General features: G+C 46.1%; 1 protein-coding gene across 2 annotated transcripts in view; it reads right to left on the reverse strand.

Annotated features, from left to right (window-relative positions):
* BEND7 (BEN domain containing 7) overlaps positions 1-1,590 on the reverse strand; it is a 63,318-nt gene extending 61,728 nt beyond the window's left edge. The window contains exon 1 of one of the 2 annotated variants that reach the window (XM_021716217.1): positions 1,245-1,584. In XM_021716217.1, the coding sequence (XP_021571892.1) occupies positions 1,245-1,575 (331 nt within the window). In that variant the 5' untranslated portion in view covers positions 1,576-1,584. Of the gene's footprint in view, positions 1-1,244 lie in introns of both variants that reach the window. The other variant, XM_008065420.1, reaches the window with a different exon arrangement.
* Positions 1,591-10,036: the final 8,446 nt, after the last annotated feature.

The raw sequence follows: 10,036 nt of genomic DNA on the forward strand, positions 1-10,036 counted from the left end.
AGACACCTGTACATCTCTGGGGTCCCTTGCTGTCTCATCAGTGCCTCAGGCTGGTTTTTCATGCCTCTGAACAGGTTACTGAAAAATCACGTTTAGAAAAAAAATCAAAATCGTTCTCTTTTTCTTAAGGATATTGTGAAATGAAAATGAATGGAAAAGAAATCCTTGACTTTTCAAGGAAACTGAAAATGTCTTTTATCTTTTTCTTGCTCTCTTTGTGAAAACTATGGGTCTGCACATGTATATATAATTTACAGAATAAATAACATCCAATGTCACTGGATGGAAAACAAATATGACCAGAAAAAGCATCAGTTTTTTTCCCCTTAATCTTTGAAAAAAAAGTTGTCATTTGATCTTTTTTTTCCTTAACAACTGGGGAATTTTAATTAAGGAAATGTTACAATAAAAAAATATTTCTCAGCCCTAGTGGAGCAAGTTAAAAAATATGGATCATCGGGTTCAGTGCTGGAACGAAGGTTGAGCCAGGGCTGTGAAGGATACTGGGTTATTGGCCCCCGCTTTACCTGGGACACTTCTGATAACAAGAAAGTGAAGGAGTAAGCCAAAAGTTACATTAATAAAACACCGTATGACCAGAAAGTTTCTTTAATGGCAAAGCGGGGGGTCTTTCTGCCCCAGTGTGTTCAGCCTCTGTGATGATAATATCTGCACATTGGCAAATGGTAGCTTTAACTTCTTAAAGGGCTGAAATCTCCATTAGGAAGTCTTCACTCATCAGATAGAGCCCTCGATCTTTCCTGATTCTTAATTCTGACTTTTTAAAATACTCTTCAACTTTTTCCTTTATGTCTTCCCTGGCTTTTAAAATAACTCAGTGAAGGCATGTGACTAAGGGAGGTTTAGTACGTTGATCTCAAAGAACATACTTTTAATATTTAGAAATAAAACGAGCCAGGCTCGGTGGCTCAGCCTGTAATCCCAGCACTTTGGGAAGCTGAGGTGAGTGGACTGCCTGAGTCCGCAGGTTCGAGACCCACCTGGGCAACTTGGTGAGACCTCATCTCTACAATAAATCAAAAATTAGCCGGGCATGGTAGCGCGCGCCTATAGTTCCAGCTCCTTGGAAGGCTGAGGCGGAAGGATCACCGGAGCCCAGCAGGTCGAGGCTGCGGTGGCCGGGAGCGGCCACTGCACTCCAGTCTGGGCGACAGAGTGAGACTCCAACTCAAAACAAAAAAAAAAAAAAAAAAAGAAAAGAAATAAAACGTGCCAGTACAAACCCCTCTGGGTGTATTCTGAATGTCTGATGACAATCTTACCATTGGAGCTTGCGGCAGAGTGGGGCTGGCCCTGGAAGGTTCTAGAACGGGTGCCATACTGCCCTGAGAACTGTCCACTCTGGGGCGGCAGTTCATTCCACGCGCCACGTGAAGACGGGTGGAGGCTCTGTGGGGGCTCAGCAGAGGAGTTCAGTCGCGGAGGCCAGACTAAATCCAAGTCCTGGGGCTCTTCTTTCAGCTTCTCTCCTTCTTTGCCAACCCGCTGATAGATTCGCCCGGCACTGTCATTCAGCAGTCTCCTCATTCCTGTAATCTGTTTTTTAATTTCCATGCTTTCATCTCCTAATGGAAAGAGGGCCAAAGTCAGCACTTGTAAATTAGTGAAAGAGAAAAATAGTCCACTACCAAATAAAAAGCAAAAACCAAAAAGCCAACCCTTCTTTGGAAATGGGAACGATGGTAGATTCTATAAACCTAAGTCATACATAAATATCAGAGGCAGAAAAACCGGCTGTGGTCTGAAGAAACCGATCATATCCCGGGCACATCTCATTTTAATCTCTTTCTGGTTAAGTTCTCTTGGGATAAAATCGGTTTCTTCCTAAGGGGGTGTCACCAGGGACAAACTTGAATTTCCTCTTTAGAAGCATTCTCTCACTACCGGTGTCATAACAAAAGAGGTTGAGACACAAGGCCCAAGATGGGGCCTGAGGCCAAACCCTTCTGCTCTGATCAGCCACCGACCATCCACCTGTAATAGAACCTGAGGCCCGGCAGGAAGCTAAGGAGTTACACTGGGCTTGGGTGCTAATCTCAGCAGGCACGTTCACGGCCACCCCAGCATCAACCAGCTGGGCTCCAGCGATGTTTCTGCTTCAGCCTTCCGAGTAGCTGGAAGGATGCGTGAGGCTTGCTGGGCTAAGGACTTTTTGAGAACAGGCTGCAGGGCACACCGGCAGCACTCCTGACAGGCAGTCCCCCAGGATGACACGCAGTTGGTGGAGACACCTCCAGAGGGTGACAGGCGAGACGGATGTGTCGAGCGTCAAGTGTGGCAAGTGAGGGGGGCTTTGTCTTTCCAGTGCCCTGACTCACATTCTATCAGCCCAGTGACGTCCGAGGAGTACCGGCGCACTCCAGGTAACCGGCTGCCCTACCACCAGAAGGGCGGAAGTGCAGCCTCACAGCCCTTCCTTCCACCCCCACCACTACGTGCCTCATTGCCCTAGGCCTGCACAGGCCAAACCCACCATCCCGGATGCCCACACCAAATCCACTGCTCCCTCCCCTGCAGAAAAGGTAACAGACTGTTTCCAAATAGCACCTCGCCTATACTGACTTCCTTTATTAAGATTACTTTTCCTTCAGGAAATTCTTTGTTAAAGTATTTCTACACTGCACCAGGGGTATTTAATAAATACTACTTTAAGATGACTATAAAATTTTACAGATGGCCGGGTGTGGTGGCTCAAGCCTGTAATCCCAGCACTTTGGGAGGCCGAGGTGAGAGGAATGCCTGAGCCCACAGGTTCAAGAACAGCCTGGGTAACTCGGCGAGACCTCATCTCTACAATAAAATAAAAAAAAACCAGGTATGGTGGTTAACCGGGTATGGTGGTTCGCGCCTGTAACCGGGTATGGTGGCTCGCACCTGTAATTCTGGCTACTTGGAAGACTGAGGCAGAAGGATCACCTGGGCCTAGCAGGTAAACGTTAGGGTGGCTGTGAGCATGCCACTTCACTCCAGCCTGGGCAATGGAGTGAGACTCCAACTCAAAAAACAAAATTGTACAGATATAAAATATTTTCTATTAATAGTAACATTAGAGGATGCTGATATTTATTAGGAGCTATTTCAAACATTTTATCTTCTTAAACTGTGCATCAGTATCTTCACAAAGTTGAAGAAAAGTGGATTTTTTTTTTCCTTTAACCCTGATGTTAAAGTAAGTCTTATGCTGGGGTATGAACACACTCTCATGCAGTTGCTCTATAAATGCTTGAAATGTAAACTGTGAGAAAGAGAAAAGGCCAACAGAAAGTAACTATTAGGAAAAATACAGCTCCTGCAAATTCACCCAATGCACTTAACATGATAATGCTTTAATGCATTATCAGAATCACATAATCCAGATTTCTGTTTTTTTTTTTTTTTTTGAGTCAGAGTCTCACTCTGTCACCCAAGCTGGACTGTAGTGGCACACTCACAGCTATCCCAGCATCAACCCTCTGGGCTCCAGCGATCCTTCCGCCTCAACCTTCCAAGGAATTGGAACTACGGGTGCATGCTACTATGCCTGGCTAATTTTTTTTGATTTATTGTAGAGATGAGATCTTGTCAAGTTGCCTGGGCTGGTCTTGAATCTGTGGGCTCAGACAATCCACTTGCCTCAGTCTTCCCAAGTATTGGGATTACAGGCTGAGCCACCAAGCCCGGTCACATAACCCAGATTTCTATGTAGAACTGGCAACTGCACAATAACCTAGGTATTTTGTGTTATCTAGCTAGATATTTGGCTTATTAATAAATGTATTACATTACCAAATAAGGACATGTATGTACTATTTTGAAATCAGTATCTTCAGTTTTTAAAAATATTAATTCTACCTTTAATATCGAACATGCGTAAACACGGAAATGACACAGATGTCCAAATTTACAGTATTTCTTTGTGTTGCATATGCTTGAGAGAAGAAAAACTTTAATTTGTAATGAAATGATTTCTACTTCAAACACCTGTGAAAATCACAATCTAGAGACAATAAATCATATTCCAAATTTTATGAGAATGAATTACCAAGCATGATTTAAATAACAGAGAGTCAGCAAAATGTACAGCTTCCTCAAGAGGTCTATGGAACAGGGTGTGCCTGAAAGAGCTCCCAGAGGAATCCTGAAAGATAACTCACAGGCAAGCGCGGTGTTCATTTCAGCATCCACACAAAGGCTAGTCGCTGGTTAACAGCACAATTCGGGCAAGAGGAAGCATCTCTCCTGCACGGTTTCTACCCTCAACCCTCTCCATCAGGTTGGTCACACCTGTATCAAAGGCTGCGCACAAACTGGTCATCGGTGGTGCAAGCTGGTGGCCACCTCCCGCGTCCCTCGAGGCTCTCTGGGAACAACCACCATAGCCGAGCCATGCAGGGGCGGGCACACCACCCAGGCTTCAGTCGGTGCCAGCTCGCTTTTTCATGCTAACCCTGACACACCGCAGGAAAGGGGGTGCGTCTTTTTTCAAAGGTTCCATCTCTGCTGTGCAGATAGAATTCTAGGATAAAGCACTAGCATTAGGAGAAGGAAAAAGTCACAAGGATTCTGGAACCTTCTAAGGGTGAATCTGCCATGTCATGACCTTCATTTCAGAGTTCCACAACTTATGCTTGTGAACATTACGAGACTGAAAATACTGCCTGAGTTTGGTGTAACTTGATATTTTCATGTTGACCCACAGCCACAGGTGAGACAGGGAAGAAGGTGACAGGCAGGAGGTAGTAGTGGGCTATCCCTCCTTCCAAAGGCAAAACAAGTAACTAAACAACAACAAAATCTGGGGTGCTGGGAAGGAAGAGAGCAAAAAACCAGGATTAAGTCTGACTCCACAAGGAAGAGCGCTCACGGCCCAGCTCACTGGGGGACACTTTAAAGGACAAAAAAGAGACCAGCACCTCCGAAGGTGCCACCTTGGGGGAGGAGGTCCTGGGCTCCACAGTAGGGAATGAATGACAGGCTTCAGCAGAGGGAAGGAAAGAGGTTTCCTTGCATACTTGGGACAGATGGGGCAAAGGATCAGAAACGAGGCCTGGAGACTCAAAGTTGCAATGACAAAAAAGGGCAGTGGCTGAGTTGCAGAGGGTCGGACAGCAGCAGCTGGTAAGGGACAGTGGCTGGCAGGGCTGGCATTCCTGAGACCCGGACTCGCTTCTTCACTGTGCTATCAGACAAGTCACTTAATATTCTCAGACTTCGGTTTCTTGAAGGGTAAAGTGAAGGTATTAACCATACCTTGAGGGGTACACAGAAGGCGTCCAGAAGGGACTCAGGATTTTCAAGCCACTGATGTGTTAACAAGCACCTAACGCCTTTAGAAGTCTTGTATCCTTTTCAGAAGATGGGCTGTTTCCATCACAGTGGAGCCCAAGTTCTTTGATTTTAACAAAAAATGGTGTAAAGCACATAAGAGACAGAGATTGAAGGCGCCAACTGACTTCTATTTGTCTTTCTAGTTCTAATTAGTCAATGTCTTCTTCATGTATAGATACCAAGAAAAGGAAGCTCTTAGGAGCAATGAATTCACTAGAGAAGCAGAATTCGAAAAAGAAACCTGTACAATTTTCCTGATTTCTTTCCAAGCCTACCTATCTTTTGTTGGTTTGCTTTGTTTTGAATAGAGACAAGTTCTTTCTCTGTTACCCGAGCTGGAGTGCAATGCAGCCTTGAACTCCTAGGCTCAAGCAATCCTCCTGCCTCAGCTCACTGAGTAGCTAGGACTACAGGTATGCGCCACCATGTCTGGCTAATTTTTTTATTTTTTTGTAGAGACAGGGTCTCACTTTGTGGCCCAGGCTGGTTTTGAACTCCTGGCCTCAAGTGATCCTCCCACCTCGGCCTCCCAAACTGCTGTGATTACAGGTGTGAGCTACAGTGCCTGTTCCCAAGCCTAAGTTTTCACTTACACTCAACTCCAAAAGGCTGAATCTTTTTAGGAAAAACAAACAAAAAGAAATCTTACTAAAATGAATTCATGCCACGTGACTACCTTATTGGTTAAAAAACCTTAACTGAGGCTGAGGTGAGTGGATTGCCTGAGCCCGTGGGTTCAAGACCCGCCTGGGCAGGTGAGAGCTCATCTCTACAATAAATAAATAAAAAAATTAGCCGGGCGTGGTAGCACGCGCCTGTAATTCCGGCTACTCGGAAGGCTGAGCGGAAGGATCGCCAGAGCCCAGCAGGTCGAGGCTGCGGTGGCCGGGAGCAGCCACTGCACTCTAGTCTGGGGGACAGAGTGAGACTCCAACTCAAAAAAAAAAACAAAAAAAAAACCCTTAACTGAAATCCTTTTGGGAGTTTAGTAGCTATACTTCTTGTTCAAGGTCAGTCTAAAAGAGACTGCAGGCTGACTTTTCCCCTTCACTCAATTTCAAGACTCTACTGGATGGATCACTCTCCTTTACATAAAGAATTTATATGATACACAGTCTTGCAGGATCTGATAAACACGAGAACACGGAAGTCACCCTACAAGGTCTCCTTTAACTTGGCCAGGAGAAGACACTCTATACACAACATGATTACTCACATATAATCATGATGAGGCCGGGCTTGGTGGCTCAGCCTGCAATCCCAGCGCTTTGGGAGGCCGAGGTGAGTGGATTACCTGAGCCCGCGGGTCCGAGACCCGTCCCGGCAACTTGGTGAGACCTCAGCTCTACAATAAATCAAAAACTAGCCAGGCGTGGTAGTGTATGCCTGTAGTTCCAGCTACTTGGAAGGCTGAGGCGGAAGGATCGCCAGAGCCCAGCAGGTCGAGGCTGCCACTGCACTCCAGTCTGGGCGACGGAGTGAGACTCCAACTCAAAAATATTTAAAAAAATAAAATAATCATGATGAAAGAAAAAAGATGATAGTATACAAACATATAGACAGTGCAGTGAGCGCTTCTAATTTTATGTTGCCTTGGCATCCATTTAAATAGAAATGGACTTTTTATCCCAGAAGCCACGCTCCAGTCACCCTTGACACAGTTCTCAGTTCTAGTCCCACGCTTCCCCCCAGTTCCTCAATGTGGGGATCCATATATGTGCTTCAGACAACTGCTCCCTGGTGACCACTTCCCCATGGGACAGCTGGCTGCAGCCTGCCTGCCTGGCCCGTGGACCCTCACAGCCTGCATGGTCTGCACAGATATGCCACAGTGAATCCCCCTTTATCACACGTGACCTTCTGGAATTCGTGCCTGCTTGCTTCCCACCCATCAATTAGAACTCCCCAGGGAAGGCTGTTTGGATAATGCCCTGGACCCAATAAAGGCTCCAGTCACAAGTCCCTCCCCGCTGTTTCCCGCTTTACATAAAGAATTTACATGATACACAGTCTTGCAGGATCTGATAAACACGGAGCATGTGTGTGGCCTCCAGTGTGCTCCTGCACCCCGTGGCGTTTGTAAGTACTAAAACTCTTCAAACTTTCACACTGTGCTTGTCCCATTGAAGCTGTGGCCACCTCCCACCCGACTACCACGCTGCCCCAAAGGGACTCACACAGGTCGATATCCTGCTGGTGTTCTTTTATCCGGGCCTCTGATGGCTGCGGGGATAGTGGCCATCAGGGAAGTTAATAACGAAACTCAAAGAGTTTCATTAAAAAAAAATCAAAACAGAGAGGCTGCAAGCAAATATACCATGTCCACTTGCACATGCCATCTCATCATGAAAAACAGTCACTACATCTGGGCTCTACAGTTGAAACAGTGCTGATGTACATTAGGCATTCCATAAACCTTTATTCATTGAAAGAAGTGGTTTATCAAAGACAGAATGAAGTGCAGTAGAATTCGATGTAACACCAAGGTCGTAAAAAATGTAGTAGAAATGAATGAAAAGGTATCAGAAATAAATTTTTCAAATACTTCTCAAGCACCTCCTAGGGTCCCAGAGATAAAACGATCACTAGTACATACTGAAAGGTCCCCCGCCCTCCCACCAATTTCTCAACATCTTTTACAAATTCCTTTTTAAGCCGGGCTCAGTGGCTCAGCCAGTAAGCCCGCGCCTTTGGGAGGCTGAGGTGAGTGGATTGCCTGAGCCTGTGGGTTCGAGACCTACCCGGGCAACCTGGCAAGACCTCATCTCTGCAATAAATCAAAAAATCAGCCAGGCGTGGTAGCACATGCCTGTAGTTCCAGCTCCTTGGAAGGCTGAGTCGGAAGGATCGCCGGAGCCCAGCAGGTCGACGCTGCGGTGGCCAGGAGCGGCCACTGCACTCCAGGCTGGGCGACAGAGTGAGACTCCAACTCAAAAAAACAGAAAAACACACATGTGTTGCTCCGAGCCAAAACCGGCTCTTCCCTAAGGACTGCCTTCCCTGCAGCCCCTGCGTGGACGTCATTCATTCTCCCTTTCCACGGGGCTGGGGAGGGTGGCCTCGGTTTCTTGGGGCCCAAACATCACTCTTCCAGCCTCTGGAAGCAGCTCGCAGAGCTATACCATCTGCCAGCCCTCGTCCTGAGCAGCAGTTCTACATCCCAGGAGTTGAAGGTTCGCAGGAGCCGTGGCAGGCAATGGAGCTGGAGCTCACAGGGAGACCACCCCTTCAGGACCTCCCATACTGGGATAAGGAGGAAGAACTTTACACCAGAGACAACGCGCCACTAGGCCGGGTCATTTTAACTTCATGATCTCATTTAATATAAGGATAGAAAAGAATCAAATATATCCTTTAGAAAGACAATTCTGGCAACACTGTGGTGAAATTGGCATGGGCAGAGGAACCTAGTAAGAAGGTTATCACCCAAGGCTCTGAGAACGGCCAGGAGTCTGGACCAGGGTTTTGGTCAATGGGTGGAAATGGAGAGAGAAGACAGAGAGAGACACTGAAGACGCTGAATCGAATGGGCCTGATGAGTAACTGGATGTGGGGACGGGCATGGGGGGGGGCGTGGTGACAGAGGAGAATCCAGGAAAGATAACTCAAGGTCTCCAGTCAGAGAACTGGGAAAGGACGGTGCAGGAAAGTGGAGATATGAGTCTAGTTCTGATACAGATAAGTTAGATCAGAAGCAGGCAAGGGGAATGCATCTGTGCTCAGAGGTGACAAAGCCATCCTCCAGTTCTGGCCAGCTGGCCTTCTGGATCCAGCAAGCCCCCGAGGGTCATGAGTCTGGGAGTGGAGGGTACCTGACAGGGAGATCCTTGGTCTATTAACCTAGCAGGTGGAGAACTCCAAGCATTCATTTAAATACTAAGAGAGCTTTCATTTGTTTCCAAGCTGTTACAGCAAGTCAAACCTACCCCTCCTGCATTCTCAATCCCTGAGGCAGGAAGCAAGCACCTTTGTCAGAGTAACACCTCACTCTCCCTTACCCAACCTCAAATCCATCACTCCAGGGTGGCCAAGTCTGGTGACTTACCTGAGTGGAATCTTAAAGAAGTGGAGCCCAGTTCTGTCCTATTTTAAAGAGGCCATTCAGAAACTTGAGAGAATGATGGAAAAGTCAACAAAAAAAGATTAAAGGTACAAAGAAAGATTGAAGGAGCTGGGTTGTTTCAGTAAGAAATAAATAGCTATTGAGTGATTTAATCATCTTTAAAGATACTATGGGGTAACATGAGTAGGACACTGCTCTTTATCAACAAGGAAAAATGAATTGAAAATGTAGTTTCCAGACTGGAGGTTAGGCGACAGATGGTCTTCAAGGGCTGGCCTGTCCCGTTCATAAATATGACAAACAGAATGGAGATGTGTCTGCAGAAGAAGTGACAATAAGAATGCCCTGGAGTGATGAGAAGGTTCCGGATCTGGACAGTGGTAACAGTTATAAAACACTACGAAAGTATTTTAAAAGAGTGCTTTAAAACTCTTGGCATTTTTTTAAAGCAATGGTATGTTAAAACAAACATAAAAAAAACTGAATTTATCAATGAGAAATAATAAGAGGACCAAGAATATATTCTATTCTATTCTATTATCCAAAATATTCCTCTTAAAAATTAGCAGAGGTTGGCAAGGAGTCACACTGTAAAAGACTGAACGACAGCCTGTCAAATGAGATAGGACAGGAGAAGGAACACAG

This window comes from Carlito syrichta, unplaced genomic scaffold (genome assembly GCF_000164805.1).
Source record: "Carlito syrichta isolate Samal-C Ts95f unplaced genomic scaffold, Tarsius_syrichta-2.0.1 Scaffold308317, whole genome shotgun sequence".
NCBI classification, from domain to species: domain Eukaryota; kingdom Metazoa; phylum Chordata; class Mammalia; order Primates; family Tarsiidae; genus Carlito; species Carlito syrichta.